The sequence below is a fragment of the Temnothorax longispinosus genome, chromosome 9 (assembly GCF_030848805.1).
Source record: "Temnothorax longispinosus isolate EJ_2023e chromosome 9, Tlon_JGU_v1, whole genome shotgun sequence".
NCBI classification, from domain to species: Eukaryota; Metazoa; Arthropoda; class Insecta; order Hymenoptera; family Formicidae; genus Temnothorax; species Temnothorax longispinosus.
This window is the reverse complement of record NC_092366.1, coordinates 17,798,650-17,820,019: the sequence shown is the minus strand read 5'-3', so window position 1 is coordinate 17,820,019 and position 21,370 is coordinate 17,798,650. Positions and strand designations below refer to the sequence as shown.

Below are 21,370 nucleotides of genomic sequence, written 5' to 3'. Positions count from 1 at the left end.
TCGTTGAGAATCCTCGCTAACATCGTCGTTTTTGGGAGATGATGATTTTGACTCCTCTCCGGAACGCTGCAACTCCATTTCCGAGTGACTGACATTTCATCAGTGATTAGCCCTTTCAAGCTGGGCTTTCAACTCCTTCAACTCTATCTCTTTCTCAGTAATAGTTTGCTCCAGGGAATTATATTTTGTCGTAGCTTCATGCAACTGCGATTCCAAACGAGATGTTGCTCGTTCCTGAGCGTAATGCGACGGCGACGGCTCCAAACGACGGCGCATCGCTTCGATTTGGAACACTTGCTCAGATGCCGTCTGTTGTAAGATCTCTTGTTCCGCTAATAATTCCTGAAATTCCTCGTTCTGATTCACAAACGTTTTTGTGGCACTGATTCTTCAACCGCTTCTATATCTTTATCAATGGACAATTGCTTTCCATTTTCTAATTCGTCTTCAGTGTCAGAAGATATTTCTTCATCCATTGGATCCGTATTTACATTCATATCCTTGTCAGTTTTTCTCTTCACAGCATCAACGCATAGATTTCTCGTTTCGGGATATTGTTTCAATAAAAGACCTTTCAGTCGCGACATGTTTTCCATGATTAGTGTCAATTTGCTTTTAGTTTAATTAACCTTCTTCACGAAAACTACGTCTGATCTGAGTTCTCTATGCGTGTCATATTGTGGCATTTGATTACTAATTAGAACGCATGTCTGCAGTTTCTTTCTTCGCATCTGAAGAAAATTTGCCAAAGTTTCACCATTGGATCATTGGTATCTATGTTGTCATCATCTTGTTCTTTCAAATCAGACACACTTTCTGAGACATCTGTACATCCTTCTTTCAAATTTGTTTTTCTATTGCTGCCTAACTCATCGTTACTTTGCTCCCGTGCACCATCCATCTCTTCATCTTCAGCATCTTCGTTGGAGCCTTCATTTCCCACATCTTTACTCATATTATCGTCCTCGTCACTGTATATATCTTTCCTCGAAATTTTTTTACCAGCATACCTGCGTTAACAATATGAATAAATTGTGACATTTTCATGATTTCATTTACATACTAATTCTTTTATCTTTCACATGTGCAAATATAAAATACTTATATAAAGTTTACCTCTTATCCACTTTATCCAAGGCATCAACATTTTGTCTGCATATTTTAGATAGCCGAAATTCGTCGTCTGAGACATCGCTCTTGTTGTACGGTTCCATTACTTTTGCTTTCGTATCTTCCTGCTCTTCGTCTGAGCCGAAATCCGGTTTCGTTGTAACTAAAGCATTTATTTTGTCAACTAAACTCTTTCTAGCCATTTTTCTCCCGACTGCTGCCAACGGCCAATAAACCTTCGGTTGTTTCGTACCATTGAACTATAACCATGGTTACGGTCAACGTGACGCTACAAATGTTTTGGAGCGTTTTTCTTCTCTTTCTTTCTTCATTGAAAGAAAAGAAAAGAGGAATGCTTCGAAGCATTTGTAGCGTCACGTTGACCGTAGCCCATTTCGTACTAGTCAAGATATACCCGAGCAATGTCGACCATACCCGAAGCCGCCCGAAGGCAGTGGAATAATAAACATGGCGCGAGGCGCGAGCGCGAGTGCCGCGAGTCCGTCCGTCTGACCTCGGGACCGTGGTCCTGTCTCGGGGGTTAACCTGGTTTAACCTTCCTTCAGTTCCTTCAAACTTGCATGTCTCGACCCGGGACGACGTCGTCGGCGGTAAACGACGTTACGCTTGACAGGGACGATGGTAATGGACGCCGCGCTCGTGCAACATTATCGTCGCGCGACGAACTCGTAGCGGCTACGAGTCCGGAGTCGTAGGTCGTGCGGATGGCGGTGCGGGAGAGCAAGATCGAGTCCGTGGCGGATCCCTGTCCCGTCAATCCCCGTAGGATCGGCCCGCAAAATGTGGTGCTGCGCCTCAGGCGTAGGGAGACGATGGGCTGCCCGTACCCGGGCACCCACGTGCACTGCGCGAGGCAATTCTATCAGAATGTCTTTCCCAACTTCACCGTGATGAACGTGGAGAAACCGCCGTGTTTCCTGCGCAAGTTTAGCCCGGACGGGAGGTACTTGGTGGCGTTCAGCGCGGATCAGACGTCGCTCGAGGTGTACGAGTACCGCGGAGCACCGGCCGCCGCGGACTTGTTGGCCGACTGCGAAGGCGAGTACATCGGCCACAAGAACGACGACTGTAGCTTTCACATACGAAGTAATATCTTCGCGCGATTTTTCAAGGTACTGGATACTAACCGACTCCGCGCGGCGTACGCCTTTACTTTGCGGATTGTAAAGTTTAAGGAAAAGAAAAGAGAAAGAGCGAGAAAGGGGGGTGGGAGGGAGAGAGAGAGAGTAAAATGGAAAACCGGTGAAATTGGTGTACCAGCTCTGAAACGTATTTGTAGGTGAAGTGGATTATAAATGTAGTAGAAAGCAACCAGCAATTGAACAGAGAATGCAGTCTATTCACCGATGACGCTCGATACGTAATCGTGGGCTCGGCCGCTCATATCCCTGAGGACTTGAGGCCCCACTTTTATCAGGTACCAAAAGATTCCTAATTACTTTCACGTAGGATTGGTATTCTTCCTCGAAAAGTAGCTTGACCAAATGTTATTTCTTTTAAGATTTACTCCAACAACGAGGCACTGACACCAAATCCTAGATCGCCGCTTGAAGATTACAGCTTGCACCTCGTTGATTTAAGGGGCGGAAAGCTGTGCGATACTAGACATTTTAAAGTCGACAAAATTTATCTGTCGCATAATCAAGGTATACGAACGATATTTGAATCACTACTTAGCTGACCAAATTGGGTTTAGCGTTAGACGAATGTAACTTGCCAAAAAGTGCAAAGATTTTTAATTACTCAACTACTTTTGTTAAAACACAACATGGGAAATATTTTATTGCATTAATGGTCAGCTAAACGATTAACAACGTACTGAGCTTAGGAATATATTTCTTTTTCTACACAGGTCTGTATTTATACAAAGATATTTTAGCAGTTTTGTCTGTACAGCATCAAACCATACATATTTTTCAAATCCTTGATGGGATGTTCATTAATGTCAGGACAATAGGAAGGTATATTGAACATAAAGTTTATCTTACTAAACGTTACAATTATTAACAACTTGGAGAATACGATACAAATGACGTATGTGTTACAGGTTTTGCATGGAAGATGACGCGTATTTAGTGACAAGTGCTTTTCCTGGGACTAATTGTCGGCCATTTAAGGATGTTGCAATAAATAGTCTGAAGCACAGATTACTGGTATACTTGTACAAAAGAGCGGAATATATAAGCTATGTAACGAACGATCCTTATGAACTAAGGAGATTTTATCAATATTTCGATCAGGTATTTGAAGATACTTTTATTTTTTGTTACTTAAACTCTTTTACGATTGCTGATAGGTAATTTGCCAAGCAGCTAATTGAATAAAATGTTTCAGCTAAATTCACTACGAATGTGGAAGATGCAGCTGTTAGATACGAATCATATCTTGGTGAGGTACGCGAGCGAAGAAGTAGCGACGTTGCAAGCAAACGAACCAAACGCGCAGCCGGCTTTGTTAGTGGTTTACGACATGGTTATGGCGAAAATTTTGGCGGCTTACGATAACGCGTCGACTCAATTGTTAACCCAATTCGAAAACTTTAGCGACTTCTTCAGAAATGCCAGAATGAGCACGGATTGTCAGTACATGTGTTCGCCTTCTAATAACATATATGCCAGGTATGTGACATCTTGCATTTTGATATTAATACACACGTGCAATACATGTTCGAACAATTTAAAAATCAAGTACCCCTTGTTTTCCAGATTGTTGCAGCAGAGATTCAAGCAAACGATAATAAGCGCTAGATACGGAGGCGTTACCGAAGCCACGAAGAGGCTGCTCGCTCAGTTACCAATATGCGCGCAATCCTACTCGAGTTCTCCGTACTTGGATCTATCGTTATTTTGCTACGATGACAAATGGGTGTCCATGATGGAACGTCCCAAAGCGTGCGGGGAACATCCAATACGGTTGGCGACTCATTTTTACTCTGGCGACAAAAAATTATTTGAGAAAACCAATTTCTGCCTGTGTGTTATTCCTAGTTTCCTTTCTCTTTGCAGCTTCTATGCACGCGACTCGGGTCTCTTAAAATTCAGGATGTACGCCGGCATGCTGGGACGAACAGCACCAACGGCTGCGAGACGATTAGTCGCATTCACGTTCCACCCAACGGACCCATTCGCAATTTCGGTGCAACGTACTAATGCAGAATATATTGTCAGTTTTCATGTTAGGCACGTCTAGGTCTTCCCTTTCTCAATATTCGTTTTACTAACGTACAAACGGATTTCTTACGACGTTTCGCAAGAATTGTTAAGATCGCTGCCGCTAAAGTACAAAACGGAGTTTACTTTTCGACTAAAACTATGTTACAGCGCGATCATGCAGAGTTAAATAGATTCAAAGACTATCACGACTATATATTAGTATATAAGAAATGCGAGAAATGACGATGAAATGTAGTTTAATATACTTTTAATACAATTAAAAATCGAGAATTGAGATTCTTAAAAAAATGCAAGACATTTGTGTTGTAGCATTACTATTGTAATTGCAGTAGCGCCCATGAAGGAAAATTTTAGTTTTGTCCTTGTGTGAAATATGAGTTTCCGAAGAGAATTGCCATTCATTTCATACTCTTCTTTTGACTTTTTCTAATCCCTGTTTGAATTTCCGGCTCAATATAGAGCCAAAGTACCACGCTTTAAAGAGAAAACATCAAATAGGGTATAGATATGCCCTCGTAATACAAAAATATTTCTTTTAATCATATCCTCTTTAATCGAGGAATTCTCTTTTAAACAAAGGTATATATATTTCTTTTTGATCAGCTCTTTCCTTCATAATCAGGGATGCTTCTGCTTAAACAAGAAAATGTGGGATGAAGGCTGGATCGGGATTGAATCCAGAACCGCGATTCTGTAACTCGTTATATATTGGCGGAAAAATCTTGATTATTTTATTATTATTATTTTAAGTTCTGATTAATAATTAGTAATATGAAAAATTCTGTAGCATTTTTTCATAAAGGGGCACCAATTTATAACGATCGTAACCAATCAGAACACGCGCCGAGAACGCTATGGCTGTCATCCATTGGGTATTGGGTGCATCAGAGGGTCGATTGTCGATTGTGTATCTTGCTTCTTGAAATGAAGTGAAAATTACAAAAGTAAACAGATTTTGCTAAATTTCAACAAATAATAAAATCACAGATATTCTAATGAATTTCCTCACTTTTCTACTAACTTTTTGTGATATGCAATTGACTCTCAGCTCTCGGTCTATTTCATTCGTAGTCTATGGCGATGTCTGCTAGCATTTTCACTACCGCTTACGCCATTGTCCGTCCACCATCTTGCAACACTATGCACCATGGGATACGTGGACAGTCAGGACAGTGTGGACACGCGAGACGCGAGAACAAGTTAAAACTGGACGTGTATCTGCCTACGCGGCGTACAATTGACCGATTTCCGATTCTCGTGATTATTCTCGTGTCCGATTTCGAAGTAATCGCGTCGCGCATATTACCACCGGCACCCGGAACGCCGGTGGCGAGAGTGGAACGCACGTTTCCAGTGTGATTTTTCAGAGTGGATCGCTCACATCCCGACCGCTCATCGCGGCTACATTGTGAAGATTCGGCGACGAGGAGCCCGTTTCCCCATAAGCAGCAGCGCAAAATCGTAAGGAGATATTTTTAAATGCTATCGTATTTCTGATTAAACGACACTTTCTTCTGACGCGAATTCTGCTCTCTGTTTATCCATTTATCCTTTTCCGATCGGTAACGTCCTCTCGCTCGATGTCGTCTATGTACATACATACAATTCGCGAGGATAATTTAACTCTTGGCATATTATAAGTACTCGGTCTTTATTTTCGAGCTTGTCTAACAAAGCAATCCTTATTGTACATTTACGTTAATACTAAAATGTTTTAGTTACGTATATATTTAATCAAATCTTTATATAATAAAACTATTTATAAAACACAGTCGTAAATACATAGCAAATAACTTACGTGTTATTCTTTAAACGATCCCTTCTTTTTTATAGGAACCTTCGCAAGGAGGAAAGCACAATCTCGGATACATAATCCTCATAAAAAGACATCACAGAATAATCCTTTCGTGAAATACACACTCCTATCTATATACGTGTATATTTCCATATGTGCATTATTGTATATGTATGACAAGTCATACATATTACATATGCAGTAATAATTGCACTTGAATGAGCGGATATTTAGAAAATATGAAAGGCAGCAATAGCAAAGATGGTGCCTTGAGTCCAGAACATGACATAATTATAAATCTGACGTCGCCAACTGAAAACAAGTTCCTGCCATATTCATTTAAATTGCCCGGAGCGTCGATCAAACAGTATCCACGGAAAAATAGATTTCGATTTCAGTACAAAATGAAAAAGTTCTGCATTGTTGGTACTACCAATACGGATAATTCGCTACACTCGTCAAATTCAAGTTCAGACGATTCTTATGATATATACAAGTCAGATTCCAGATCGGCTAAGATAATGAGAGCACTTAGTTCGAATTCTAGTCGGGAGGACTTAGGAATAAGAAAATTATTGAACTTTGACTCGACTCCGAGTCCAAAAAACAGCAGTTACGAGAATTCCGTCAGTCCCATTAACGCCGATACATCGCCATCCACATTAAATTCAAGTTTGACCGATTCCATCGACAGTAATGTCCCGACTGCGGAATCTATCGACGAAAATCAGAATCAAACGCCTCAACATAATCGGAAACATATTAAGACATCGAGCAAGAGAACTGATGTAAAAGAAAATACGTTGTCAAGATCATCTCAATTAATGAGGTTGCTTCCAAAGGATGGAAAGGAAAGAACTGACAAGGATGCAAATCACAGAATATCTTTACATCCCTTTTGCTCGTTAAATAGTGGATTGAACAGGCCCAGCCGTGTTATAACCGCGAGTACACCCAGGAATCTGTCTCAGGAATTTAACCAGGAAGTACTCGATAGGCCACATACACCTGAAAATATAATAAACATAATTCCGGAAAGTATAAGTGCCATCAAGAAGAGCCACAAGAAGGTATATACAATTATATTTCATTATTGCCTTATGCATTGCTGTTCTTATTTTTAAACTATCTCTTGCAAATCTTTATATGTTTTATGATTTTACACGGTCTCAACCTATCATCTTATTAAAATAGATTCAAACCAAGTAAAACTAGATACAAGTGTAGATATCTTTTATTCCTTCCAAATTTTATAAGAATCTATCTATTTTTCATTCACAGGAAAAATTGTATTGTCCTGAAGAACAATCATCTACTCAACAAAAGGATGTTCCCGTAAAAAATGATGACTTACATTCAAGAACGACAGAATCTTCGGGAATAGATGTAAATGCTGAAACTAATGCCACTTCTGAAAGTGAATCTCAGAAGAAAAATAGAAATCCTAAGAGAACGCTTATTTACAATTTCGATGATGAACGTCTCGATATTGGATCAGATTTTGATTGCAGTATGCAGGAAGCGACGGGAACTGATTCATTGGAAAGCGGATTGGACCAAATACAAAGTGATGAAACGCAGGATATTGATTTCAACGATTGCGTGAGTCATGAAGAAAATATGCAAGTTAGTATACATCTCACAGATGACGATGAAGAGAAAAAAGATCGTTCCAAAGAGAATGTTTGTAATGAAAAAGCAAGTCCGCTATCTTTGCAGGAAGAATCTTCAGGTATTTGTAATGTCAATGCGACGAGCGAAAATAGAATGGCATCTCCAGAATCTAATCCAATTATTTCTCAAGACGCTAGCAAAGTAGTTACACCCGAAAACCACGTAAACGTGTTGAAGCACGTGTTAACAGAATCGATTAAGAAGTCGCATAAGAAATTGAAACATGGAAATAGAAGAACATTGTTTAAAACGAAAGATCAAGAAATGGAATTACCAAAATCTGAAATGTCACTCGAGGATGCTTGTAATGATGATCAAGATAAAAGTCAAACGGCTAATGCGATTTGCGTCTCAAGTCCGCAGAATTTCGAATTCGATCGACCAAACACACCCGAAAATGTAAATTCAAGTAGACTCTTACTGCTTGGTTTTAATTCGGTTAAAAAGTCACATAAAAAAGACAAACGTAGCAAAAGGACTTACAGTTTTGCTGAATGCCATCACGAATATCGTAAGAGAAGTAACGATTCATTACAAAGTAGTCGAGATGAAGAGGAAAATATTGACGGAATCTCACGCAGGAATGAATCTCTTGGAGTAGAAGAATCTCCTAGCATGTCGCCCGAAAAAAAGAAGAAGCCAAGGAGTATGTCCCTGCTGAGTAGTACACCCAAGATGCCAAGCGCCTTCGTGTCTTTAGGATGTAAAAGTATAGATGACGAAGTTCAGATTTATACTCCTATTAAAAAACCACCAGTTTTGCTCACTGTCACGGATTACGTTCTCGTGGACGAGATGTCGCAGAAGAGAGATGAATCTGCGCAAGCAACGTCGAACGAAATTGATTGTTCCAGATGCGTGACACCAGTCGCACGTTTCAAGGAATTGAGAAAAAACGAAGATCTTGCATCGAAACGCGATAATGCTACAGAATTTGAGACTGATGTAAGCGTTTTGAAAACAGCGGATACTGTCAATCTGAAAGACAAAAATGGTAGATCAACTCCAATAAATATGTCGACGGTGGAGCTACTTCATAACATAGATTCTATTAAAAAATCACATAAGAAAGATAAGCATAACCATAGCAGGAGACCAACTTCAAAGAAGAAACGATCGTACATCCAAGAGAGTAGACACGTCAGTTTTACAGATAGCGAGAAGATGTTGGAAGAACATACAGCTTTGTCTCTGAAGCATCATGTCGACAGTCCTTGCGCCGAAAAGGAAATATGCAGTATTATGTATGAAAAAGAGGGAGAGAAAGCTTGTAAAGAGACTGATTACGACGATCCTCAACCGTCCACAAGTCGAGGAGCAGATGATGTTCAAAGTGTAAAAAATACCACAGTATCCAAGTTTCTGAATACGACACCTCCAAATAGCTCGAACGCGATCAAGTTCATCAAACTGCAGCATAGGACTTCCATTAAAAGGTCCCACAAAAAGGAACGTGACATGAACGCACAAACCAAGTACATTTTTATGAGCCAGGAACCCGAGTCGGACGATGGATCGATATTCGACGAAGAGGATAGATTGAGTTTTATGACTATGAACGATAGTAATACCGAAATAACGACGATACAATAGATAAATAAGTTTTATTAGTTGATGATATTATCGCGATAAAAAAAAACAGATATGATTCACAAGATGCCTTAGTAATACACGTAATATTTTAATAAGGATTTTCTCTGACGAGTATTGAAGTATATTATCTTTTTGATAAAATGTAACATGCTTCAATAATATTTTTGATAAATTTTTCAATTATCAGTATGAGATAACTTTAACAGTAAATTCCGAATTATAAACTTAGAAATTAAGATTTAGGATTATCTTCGCTTTTCCACACAATTTAATTCAGGAGAAGTTTTTGTTTCTAACGCAAAGATTATTGAAATCTTCTTGAGATAGGGTGTTGGATGTTTCTTCAAGTAAAGCGAGTACTAATATTAATAAATATTGTCTGTATTTAAAATCGTGATCATGTTCTTTTGTATACTTTGCTTAAAAGTTTAGAAAGCTACTGAACATGAGAGACGCTATTACGAAGTGTAGCTGATTATTTTAGAATTCTGTTCAAGCTAAATCAATCGAATGTACAAATAAGCGCGGTTTTTTGTGTTTTGAACAAAGGATTCGATTTGAGTCGCATTTAACGACTACAGCAAAAAAAAAGTGCGACTATCTGATTTTAGGACATGGATTAGGACAGGAATATCTTCCAACAGTACATTCGAATTCATTGCGATTTCATGACTGACATACTAACAGTATTCGGAATATGTACAACTTTTTCTGTAATTCACACGAGACTTGTCTTGTCAATGTTAAACGTAAATTTAATATTCTCCAAGTTTATTAATTTCTAGACTGTTTTTTTAGATTATCTTTACGTATATAGATCTGTTACAATAATAGCTCTTGTAGATTTTATACCGCATTTTTGTTATATTTTCGTATATAATTTATATCATATAAGATATATATATATAGATAACTTGTAGGAAAAATTGCAATAAGAAAAAGTGTTATCAACGACACTAGCGGTTATTGAATATTACGCTTACATTCATCATTGATTTGACATTGGATATCAATTGTAATGGCTAGAGTAAGTTTACTTTATGTTATGTAATGTACTTTACGAGCTATTTAGTTCAGTCGATATGAAAATTTAAGTACTATATATTTAGGTATTACGAATTAAGTTTTCTTTACTTAAATAAAGACAATTAGTATATAAACGAATCTCCATACGTAATCCATCATCTTGTAATATTACATATAAGAAATTAAAAGCGAATTTTCTATCGGTTAATTTAACATGGATCTTTACTTATTCCAGTTTCCAGTTTGCCATATTAACTATACTTGCTGATTTTGTCAGCAAGTATAGTGACATCCATTTTAAAGTATTTTTCCTTTATTTAATCAACTACGAGTAAGAGAATATAGAGATCCGAAATAAGATAATCTGAAAGACCCCACATCTTTTGTAAAAAGTCTTGGCGAGAAACTCGAGACCTGTTCGTCGTCTGGCTTCTTTTTTATCTTCATCTTTTCGAAAGGATTCAGGTTGGATCCAAGTGCGTTTAACTATTTATTGGGTACTGATCATTCGACACAGTACTTCTTAAACTATTATAATCTTTAATTATCGTGGAAAAGGGGCTCACAGTACAGTGTTCGTAGGAAATCGACGAAAATCGGAATCGAACTTGAGATCTGTCAAAATAAGTTAATCGCCCCTGAACGGAGCCATATAAATTGTATAATAGTTTATTTCAGTCTTATTTTTCTTCTTTCGCTCATGGCTTTATTTCAATCGAAGAAGAGGCAAGGAGGATTTATAATCATCTTCAATCTGAGGAATCCTTTTCCTTTTTTACTTCGACACGTGCGGACACGTGCTCCGACATATGCTGCAACCTATTCGTAAGAACCGTAAACTAAACTTTCGCGTTCAATCGATAATACAGCTGACGAAGACGAGCGTTCCGTACAAAAACGTCAGTGCCAATGAGATGCCGACCACTCAACAACTGATTGGTCGATCCCATTCATGGACGAACGGAATAAACGCAAAATCGCGCCCATCTAGCGATCTCAAACTCACGGCCGTGAAACGGACGGTGCGTTTCCCTCTCGGCTCTCTCGCTCTCCCTCTCGACGTTTGTGCTTTGTTCTCTTCGCGACGACGGGGGTTGCTAATTCTGCGCGACGAAAGACCGAAAGAACGGCCAGAGGCCAGAGGCCAGAGAGATCAGAGAGAGAGCGAGGGATCCGGAAACGTGTTTCCCGCACACGGACCGGGGTGCAGGGTTACGTGCGCGTGTGAGCCGAGCGCCGTCCGTCGTGGAGGAGTCTCGTGAGCCTCGCCGAGTCGGCCGAGTCTCGTCGCGGCTGACGCGAGAGAAAAACGTCAGCATCCGCGGGTGACGCCGGCCGCCTTTGGAGTCCTCGTTACGAGGTCTCGGAGTCACCGCCGAGGCCCCGCGCAGGCCTCGCAGTAAACGCGCGACCAAGGTAAGATCGCAACCGCCGACGTCCCGTCTCACACGGACAGGACGCGGATAAACGATAACCGTGCCGACCTGTGCCAGTCCCCCCTCTTCCCCCTCCCGTCTGGCTCCACCGCGCAACCCGCGAATGCTACCCCGTACCCACTTGCACGCACGCATGCACGCATGTTCACGCCCACGCGTGTTCCTCGCGTCGCAGTCTGGATTGCAGTAATCGCGAACGTCGCCTTAACCTTCCGCTTTAACCTTCTCCGCGCGACTCGCACGGAGATAAGCGTGTATCCGCGCTGACGCGACGAAGCGAGGTACTGCACGTCGTCCCCGAGAGGAGAAGCTCCCAGACGGTACCCTGGCTGCGCCTTTTATCTCTCTCGTAAACAGAAATAAATAAACAAACTTGGACTTGATGAGGTATTAGATGGATCCTGTGTACGCTACACAAGATCTGTTTAATGTGGAACTAAATGTAAGAAGTCACTCCTCTGTTCGTTTGTTAATTACGTGTATCATTACTGCAATCGATACTGTGAATCCTTTGACGTTTTGTCACCACACATGTACACTACGAATTCTCTTTAGACTTCACCAGGAATTAATGCTCCTAAATAATTAATGCACCTAAATAAACGTCATCGGAATCGTCGCAATGGCAAAGTTTAATTCTGGCCCGAAGGTAAACGAGAAGAGAGCCTTGAGGTATGATTGCTTGGAGAGTACAGTCTTCTCTTTCCGAAGAGCTTGTATTAACAGAGGTTACCTATTACAATCTTGATTACATAATTGAATTACATTTTGCCAAAAAACAATCATTAATGTGATTAGGATATGCCATCATTGAAGCTTCCTTCATGTTTTTGTCCGTTCATCTCATCCTCCCGGTCCTGTCCCATTTTCTTTCTCTCCCCCATAGGCCCAAGAAATATTCTTTCAGGTTGAAAGTTCGTTCGCTATAGTTTCGCTAGTGCAGTATTTAAAAAACGGTTCGTGGTTTATCAGTACTTTACTTAGTTTGTGTTGTGTTCAAGTTGAAAGTTTAAAACGACACTAAAAAGTTCCGCGCAAGAAAAGTCCGGCCAAAAACGGCACGTATCGCATATGTGAGCAAGCAAAGTTCAGTTTGAGTAATAAAGTATTAAAGCAAAAAAGTTTTGAATAAAAAAAAAGAGCGAGAAAGTCGAAAGTTGTGATATAAGAAAGTATGTTCGACACGATATGGATCGCGCGCGTTGTGCCATCAAGAGCGAATACTTCACAGACTCTGATTGACACAGGTAAGCTCTGTGATGCTACTGATGCAGATTATTCAGTGCTACATACGGTCGGTACGCCTTAAAAAAAATAAATAAATAAATAAAGGCTTAAGTTAACTTACCAAATAAGAGAGAGATTGGAATGGGTTACATTTAGAGATCTAATCAAGACATTCCCCCGTTCTCGTCCGTTTGAAATTGTCCGGCCGCCCTTTTAACGAGTCTCATTAATTTACAGGCTGAAATAGAGTCCGACATGTCCGACTCTGGTACGGACAGTTCCTCGGAGGGATATGACGAAGGCAGGAATCGGCTTGCTTCGGCCAGAGATGAGGTAACATCGTCACACTACTCGCATCACTCTTCCGGATCGGAGCGACGAAAGTCCGCCGCGAGTTCCATCTTCTCCGGCGGGAAGTCTCCTCGATCGCCGTTATCAGGCGACGAGTCCAAGTCGCCACGATCCACCCCGTTATCGCCGAAATCGCAGCGATCCGGGATAATGTCTCCCAGTGAAGAGGGCTCCCCGAGGTCGATCCGTAGTTTGTCAAAGTCTCCACCGCTGTCACCCTTATCGCCTTATGGCCCGCCCAAATCGCCGGCATACAACCCAAACGACTCGTCCAACCACTCGGGAAATAACTCTCCCGCTTCACCCCCATCGTATCGCAGCTTGTCTCGATCGCCCGTACAGGACAATGGGTCGTGTCTCTCCCCTTCGAACGATTCCAAGTCTATGCGCTTCGGAGACACCGAGTCGAAGGCGTCTGACCTCGAAGCGGATACGCAAAGATCTGCTGACAATTCATTAAAGTCATACTCATACAAGAATAGCGAGTCCAGGCAAAGTTCGCCAAAGTCACCCAGATCGGGACCGAGTTCCGTCAAGTCCTTAATATCGGCGAGCTCGCCGAAGTCGTTCAAATCCGGTCCGGCGTCTCCTATGGATGATCAAGAATCGGATAAACCCTCACCGGCGCATTCAGGCCCTCGGTCTCCCGAAGACGAAAAGAACGAGTCGTATAACGAATTGGACGGCGAGCAAATCTCGGATGGAGATATTGAAGACGAACCAGAGCCCATGTCTAAATCTAAACCTACACCTATGACTCATGGCGAGGATTTGTCGGACGTATCAGATCTTGAGAGTATGGACGGTGCTGAAGAGTCCGCTGAACAGAACGCAGAAACAAACAAGGCTCAAGAACAGGATGCCAAACAAGAAACTAATAATGACGAAGAAAGTACAGGAAAGGAAGACAAAATTGCACCAGTTGGCTTGACAGAGGAAAGTGAGCAACTAGATTTTGAAGCCGATGGTCAATGGAAAGATGAGCGTGACGAAGGTAAATATATTATAAATTTCAAGCTTCAAATCCATTTCTTTAATTGAAATTGCATAGATATCTGAACATTATAATATTCTATAAATGTTTCGTTCAATAAGATACTTCTATAAAATTGCATTTACTGTTGATAAAATTATAGGTGAAACTGAGGCGCCTATTGCGAAAGAGACTAAAGATAACACAGAGAAAGATAGCAAAGATAAAGATAAAGACAGGGATAAGGCGAAGTCGAAAGAATCTGGCGAGACGAACGATAAAGAAGAAGGGGAAGAAGGGGAGAAAGAAGAATCTGAATTGGAGGAAGGGGAGCTTAGCGATGGAGATGATGCACGGCCGGAGGAGACTGAACCGAGACCAGTGTGTCGTTTTTATAGTCGGGGCCAATGTACATGGGGCGTTAGCTGTAGATTTTTGCATCCGGGAGTGACAGACAAAGGTAACTACACCATGTTTGATATGGTGAGGCCTATGGCATATCCGCCACACGCCGCCGCGCCACACGAATATAGATCGCACATCGACAGACCGAGTATGCGAGCATCATTGCCCAGTTACGGTGCTCCTACACATGCACCTAAGGTCGAAGAGACGCCGACTGAATCTGCCTGGGAACGTGGTCTGCGACACGCCAAGGAAGTAAGTTACGCGTAAGATCTTGCGCATGGCACTATGTATGCCGTTTATAATATTTTATAAACATTCCAATCTAAAATCGAATTTCAAAGAAGATATTTTCCTACCTGATTACCTAGATGATGCGTAAAGCTAATAAACGCAAAGAATCGGACATGGATTTCGAAGAGAAGAAAATGAACCTGAGTTTAGGACAGGATGAATTAGATAGAGAGGCGGGATACTATGTGAGAGCCGCTAGTCCTGAGCCGCCGGTCGAAAGATGGCCGCAACGGGAGGTACCGCGCAGGGTATCATCTTCTACCAGAATTACGCCAGAAAGATATGTTGACGAGCCCGAAGGATATTATCCTCCATCCGCGTCAACCGACTATTACAGGTGAGAACGAAACGATCGTGTATGACCAAGCTCTAAAAAGACTTTATTTTTAGCTCTAAAAATTATTTTTATATTGTATATCAATCCTACAAAATGCTTCGCAATCAAACTTATTCTCACTTTTATTTTCAATAACCAGGCGAGTGCACTACAAAGAGTCTCAGTCTCGGGACTACCGGGAACGTTTTGATTATCATGCGATTCCTCGTGGTGCGCATTCGGTTTCTCCGCCACCGCATAGTCGCGATCGCGAGAGGGAACGAGATCGTGAGCGCGATAGAGAACGTGATTATTATGAAAAGTATGAGAAGAAGCATAAACGGCCATCGCGGGAAGTCATTGTAGAGCGTATTCCTCCGACGAAACCTTGGCGAGAGGAAGAGCCACCTCCTGCCGAAAGGAGTAGAGGCGACGAATGGGCAGATCCATGGATGCGACGCAAGTCCCCGAGCACCGTACGCCGCAATACATCGTCTCGTCGATCCCGGCGGCAGTCTTACTCTTCCGGCTCTTCATATTCTTCAACGAGGTATTACGCGTATTCGTATGCAATTCATTATTATGTTCTGTTATCTTTTAAAGAGCGCTCTATATATAGAAATTCTCGGAAGATCTGGAGACTTATTGAGAACAATACATTCAATAGTATTTCTCACGCAAAGAGAAAGAAAGTGAGAAAACGAAAATAACACATTAGTCAAGAATTGCGTGCATTTTTTTTACCTAAATGTTTACTGTGCTACTTTTTTATATATAAAAACGTACAAGAGTATCGTCTTTTTAGTTCTAGCCGTAGCTCCAGTCGTTCTAGCTACAGTTCTTACGACTCCCTATCCAGGTCTCGCTCACCCTCCCCGCCATCTAGAACCCGTTCTGCTGGCAAAAGCAAATCCACTGTTCTTACTTCACCACCTGCAAATCCCCCGGCTGTCCCCGCAGCCACACCTCAACGAGGTGCTATGCTAATGAATCCTCCCGCTCCCTCTCCTCGCCCACCCAAAGGTTCTATCTCTCCTACGGGTACGTTGCATCGACGGGCCGGATTGAATCCACCTGCCCCAAGCCCGCTCTCATCTCATCGTCATCACGAAAAAGCCAGGGAGCAAAAGGCTGCTATGGCTGCGGCTGCTGTGGCTAAGATCATTAAAAGTCGCTCTAGATCTAGGTAAAAAAAAGATGTCTTTTAAATTACAAGTAGTTAAATTTTAAAAAATATGAATGTGAAAGATATAAATCTAAAAAATTCTCATTTTTTTGAGATCATACTAATTCTGACACACGCAATTCACTGCAAAGTTATCGTCAAAAACTTCTTTTGAGAATGTAACAAAATGAGTTATGACTTACTAGATCAGCGAATCTAATCTTAGGAGATGTTCCTTGATTTATATTGCATTTATTAATGTTGTGTGAAGAAAAAGAAAAGAAAAAATATATATATTTCAGGTCATCTCACAGTAGCTCAGGATCGGAGAGCAGTGGAAGTAGTAGCGACTCGAGCGAATCGAGTTACTCGTCGTCCTCGAGTGAGGCGCGTAGAAGAAAGGGTTCAACACCGCCGATAACGCGTAAAGACTCCAAAGGCATTGACGCTTTGAAGCTGAGCGGCGCGAAGCAGCAGATTAAGCTAACACTGAAACCCACGAGCAACACCACAGCGGTGAAAAAGATCGACCGTAGTGCACTTATGGCAGGTAAAAAGCGGAGTATCGAGTCACCGCCGTTAATCGACAACAAAGCGCAAGTGGCCGCGGCGGCGGCCAAAGCCGCCAAGAAGGCGAGCTCGCGACGCGAGGAATTATTAAAACAACTAAAGGCCGTGGAGGATGCGATTGCGCGTAAAAGATCGAAAGTTTAAAATCAATTCGATTGATGTCAGCGTGCGCTCTTTATGAACAGGGATCGAAAACGGTATAACAAATATCAGTCTCATGTATAATGAGAACCGGAAAAAAAGATTGATATGAATTCTGACATGACATATAACGTATATATCAATATACAGATAATTTTCCGGTAAAATTAATAAATTAATTAAATTTGCAGCACGCTTAGATATGTATTTTGCAAAAAAAATGTTGCAAAAAATTTATTATATATTAAATATCGGGATATATGTAAAGATCTTTCTCATACCTATTAATGAAAAACTAAACTTACCGAAATTACAGATTATTTTCATTTTTTGAAAGATAATACAATTGTAATTAGATATCGATATACAGTTACTAACGAAATCATTTCGTTTCGGTATTCGATCTCTGTTCGTGAATGTGGATAAATACGTATGTATTAAATGTTATCTAAGTACACTGTATAATTAGCTGCCATCACCATCACGAAATAACGAAATATGTGAGGCCTGTTAGATTGTGATGGTATATATAAGCAAAAATGTTCTCATTTTTACAATACAGGGTTAATTCCCATTATTTACGTTTTATTTCTTCACTAGACTTCTCTTTTTCTTAGGTAGACGCTTGAACATAATAATTGGTACTGTACAGTCTCGTCGCGATTTTGTTTAAGTAACACTCGAGTGATTATTTTTATGTAAAATGTAAAACATAAGAAATACATTACGCATATCGAGGAAGTATACAACTTGCATCTTATTGCACATGCATAATTATATCCATGTTGGTTAACTGAATTTTCGTTAACACATGTGCGCATAATAAGTCTACAATCGCGATGAGTTACGATTTTTCTAAAAGCAGATTAGTGAGGTGATATTAACCGATGTAAATTGTATCTCTGTACAAATATCTATTAACAAAAATGTCTACTTTTATTCTAATGTCAAAGTATTAAACATCGATTGTCAAAGATCTCTATGTTGCCAAATATGAGAATTATTCTGCTGTACTCGTAGGCAAAATCAACAATAGAAAATTAATTTTGTTACAATTATAATAGGCAGTGCTGCTAAATTAATGTCATTTTTCACAAAGTAAGGACAAGATGACTTTGCTAATACAAGCTAATAATAATCAATTAGAGCTATCTGACGTTGTTACTTTTCATTAATGGACAAAGAAGTTTCGATCTGTAACAAAAGGATGAATTTATTACAACAAATATTGCAAATTATGTATTTATTTTGTTATCACGATATATTATTTTGTTATCACATTTTTTCTCTGGAAAACAAATTGTTATTTTTCATGATACAATTCAGAATATGGAGATTTTTATTATTGCCAAATTAGAAGCATTTAATAAAAATGATTAGTGACCTGCTATTAGACAATCTTCCGTCTAACAATGCGAAAGAATAATTTCAATAAGAATATATACTCTCTTAAATGTAGCGATTGTACCACACGCAAGGGGAGAAAAATAGTTTTCATCACGAAAACTTATATATATTTTGTACTTTTCTTCCGTGTATAAATATAGCACGGTATATAGACGCTACGCTTATTCCATGCCGTAAACAACCTGTGAACTTAAGAAAAACGGACGCTTTGTTAACAACATACTTTATTAAATATAAGTTACAAAACAAAATTCAGAAGAGTGTTACCGAAGACACTGACTTTAAACCCTAAACAAATCAAAATCTTTTTTCTTCTTAACAACAATCCAACAACCGAAAAAACAGACGCATATTCCTGTTTATCATTCTACAATTATAAATAACTTATCAAGGATATCCTAATGCACATGCGAGTGTGCATTTGAAATTCTTTGCTTACGTATAGGAAACCGAAGGAAGGCATCCTTCAGACGAAATTATATTTTATACTATTCTTACATTCAAATCGACCTTTGTACTCAAACATAAGGGAACCCTATATCCGGATACTTATTTAAATATCAATCGCCAAATGTTTAAGTACCAAAGGAACAAGAATCGTGAAAGCGATCAGTTCGTCGAGGGCGACGCGTTTTTACAACCTCGGAGCAGACATCGACACGTCGAGATCCACTTGTCTAGGCGACGGGTTTGGTTCCGCGGTCTCTTGCGTCGTTCTGAAAATAGGCATTCCCATGAACCTCGGCTGATTGGTGCCGTTCAACGTGCTGCGTCTCACCCTGGCGCTGATTCCTGGCACCGGATTCGTCTTTACCTCGTTGTACTTGAAGAGGCCGTCACCGGGTGCCGGGAGGCCGATCTTCGGCAGTTTGTACCACCAGTGATACGTGACGTACCACGTGACGACCGCGGCTACGCCACCCAAGAATTTCTCAATCATGATGTGATAGTAGAGCATCGTTGACACTAGCATAACGTCCCACAGCAGCTGCTGCACCGTCATCACCAGAAAGAGGCCACGTAGATACGGCGTGAGCGCTCGGTGCGCCTTCTTCAGGAACTCCAGGTCGTCGTCGGAGAGATTTCGCAGTGGACCGGTGCTGGTCTCATTCGGCACAGACCGTGTATGTTCTTCCCGCATTATCAAGTCCTTAATACCTTCCCATCCCAGCAAGGAGGAGCCTTCCTCAGCGAGGATCAGGCTCGAGTAGATCAAGATAAACGTGTGCCCGGATATGTCGAGGCCGCTCCAGAATCTACCCGACTGCAGGCACCTGGCCTTGGACTGCATCTGGATGTCGCGGGTGCCCAGACACCTGCCGTAATTAGTCTCGATGTAATTGAACAGCTTCGTCCAGACAAGCCAGGCGACAGTGGCGAGTACGATGCGGGCCAGATGCCTCAGCAGGATCGGCCGACGGCCGCAGCCGAGCGTGTGCGCCGTCAGGACGACCCAGGGCACGATCACGGACAGCAGCCAGCCCCAGCCCCACTTGACGAAGTACTGATTCAGGGCGTTGTCAGACCTGGAGAAGTAGGTGCGTGGCATCGCGACGAAGTCTGCGATCACGGAGACGATGAATATCGTGCCGCAGTAGATGGCCACCTTGAGCCGGGTGTCGAAGAGCAGCGACTTCTTGCACACGTGCAGCAGCATGGTGACCAGGATGAGGCCGATCGAGCTCGGCGCCGCGGTAGGTCGGGTACCACCGCGGTCCTCCTGCTGCGCGCCGCTCGGTCGGAAGTTCATCCGGCTGGTCAAACGCGGACCGCCGCCGCTGCTGGTGTAACCGAACGCACCGGCGTTCCCGGAGGACGACGTGTGGATGCTACGTCGCTTACCTGTCGCCATCGTCGCGCTTCGAGTTCGGTTATCGACGCCCGACGTCACCCAGAATCATCGCACTGGGCTAACCTCTTGGATCAGGAACACGCGCACCACTGTGTCTCGTGGAGGTCTCCAGCGCGGGGTTGACTGTTACAAGGGTCTCTGATTTCTCCAGTTACCGCGGACTCGGGACAATCTGCTCCGTCATCCACTGGTTGACCCTCTCCCCACCTCGTTACTCCACATCACTATGTGTGCCATGGATATGTTCTTTGCTCCCAGCCCCAGCCAGATGATCCCTGCTATAGTTGTAGTGGAGTAGGATGCAGACCTTTGCACCGCTATACTTCCTGCTTCCTGCACTTATAAAACGAGATTGGGGTACAATTAGACAATGAGGGGGAAAAGAGAGAGAAGCTTCTTCTTCTCTTCTTCTTTAATATACGGATAATGGCTCCCGACCTCCACTAAAGATCGATTCGGTCATGATTCAAAGAGAAAAGCTGAAAAGTTGTACATACATACATACAAAAAGTTAAGAACGAGGTTCATGACGTTCGCCCATGTGGCTATGTGGTGACCGTAGGCGTGATATAAATAAATGTAGACTCTATTTCAATTCATTTATTCGCTATTCGACCTTGTCAGCCGTTTTGAAGTAAGCTATATCTGCTATATCAGAATACCGTCTTATGTCGAAAACTTATACAGCGATAAGAGGTTTTATTTTTATAGCAGCACGATATCATAATTTTTGCGCTCAAAAAGCACATTTATAATTAAACGCATGACGCATGTGTAATTAAAGAGAAGAGAAAAGATGAACGAAGCTTCAGCCGCAAAGAACAAGCAACAAGCTTATGCG

The 21,370-nt window shown here is 41.6% G+C and overlaps 4 protein-coding genes across 8 annotated transcripts; 3 read left to right on the top strand and 1 right to left on the bottom strand.

Annotated features, from left to right (window-relative positions):
* The first annotated feature begins 1,583 nt into the window (after window positions 1-1,583).
* Abo (de-etiolated protein 1 abo) lies at window positions 1,584-4,599 on the top strand. The gene is made up of 8 exons (XM_071788639.1): window positions 1,584-2,243; window positions 2,411-2,548; window positions 2,633-2,777; window positions 2,984-3,092; window positions 3,179-3,371; window positions 3,466-3,749; window positions 3,837-4,043; window positions 4,137-4,599. Exons 1-8 carry the CDS (start codon window positions 1,836-1,838, stop codon window positions 4,318-4,320), a joined length of 1,668 nt encoding a protein of 555 aa, XP_071644740.1. The 5' UTR covers window positions 1,584-1,835; the 3' UTR covers window positions 4,321-4,599.
* An 859-nt stretch (window positions 4,600-5,458) lies between these two features.
* LOC139819360 (uncharacterized) lies at window positions 5,459-10,600 on the top strand. Its single transcript, XM_071788634.1, has 3 exons — window positions 5,459-5,765; window positions 6,138-7,169; window positions 7,381-10,600. Exons 2-3 carry the CDS (start codon window positions 6,318-6,320, stop codon window positions 9,364-9,366), a joined length of 2,838 nt encoding a protein of 945 aa, XP_071644735.1. The 5' UTR covers window positions 5,459-5,765; window positions 6,138-6,317; the 3' UTR covers window positions 9,367-10,600.
* Window positions 10,601-11,384: 784 nt separating this feature from the next.
* LOC139819774 (uncharacterized) lies at window positions 11,385-17,847 on the top strand. 4 transcript variants are annotated; one of them, XM_071789479.1, is made up of 8 exons: window positions 11,385-11,808; window positions 12,736-13,075; window positions 13,293-14,400; window positions 14,543-15,039; window positions 15,156-15,415; window positions 15,555-15,944; window positions 16,200-16,580; window positions 16,862-17,847. In XM_071789479.1, the coding sequence occupies exons 3-8, from the start codon at window positions 13,311-13,313 to the stop codon at window positions 17,271-17,273; spliced, it is 3,030 nt and encodes a 1,009-aa protein (XP_071645580.1). In that variant the 5' UTR covers window positions 11,385-11,808; window positions 12,736-13,075; window positions 13,293-13,310; the 3' UTR covers window positions 17,274-17,847. The 4 variants fall into 4 exon arrangements, with proteins under 4 accessions (XP_071645580.1, XP_071645579.1, XP_071645578.1 ...); XM_071789478.1 differs by having other exon boundaries at window positions 12,715-13,075; XM_071789477.1 differs by lacking the exon at window positions 12,736-13,075.
* A 1,036-nt stretch (window positions 17,848-18,883) lies between these two features.
* On the bottom strand, window positions 18,884-20,988 carry Fitm (acyl-coenzyme A diphosphatase Fitm). 2 transcript variants are annotated; one of them, XM_071789490.1, is made up of 2 exons: window positions 19,492-20,988; window positions 18,884-19,393 (listed from the first exon to the last, which is right to left on the bottom strand). In XM_071789490.1, the coding sequence occupies exons 1-2, from the start codon at window positions 20,527-20,529 to the stop codon at window positions 19,355-19,357; spliced, it is 1,077 nt and encodes a 358-aa protein (XP_071645591.1). In that variant the 5' UTR covers window positions 20,530-20,988; the 3' UTR covers window positions 18,884-19,354. The 2 variants fall into 2 exon arrangements, with proteins under 2 accessions (XP_071645591.1, XP_071645590.1); XM_071789489.1 differs by having other exon boundaries at window positions 18,884-20,984.
* Between the last annotated feature and the right edge of the window lie 382 nt (window positions 20,989-21,370).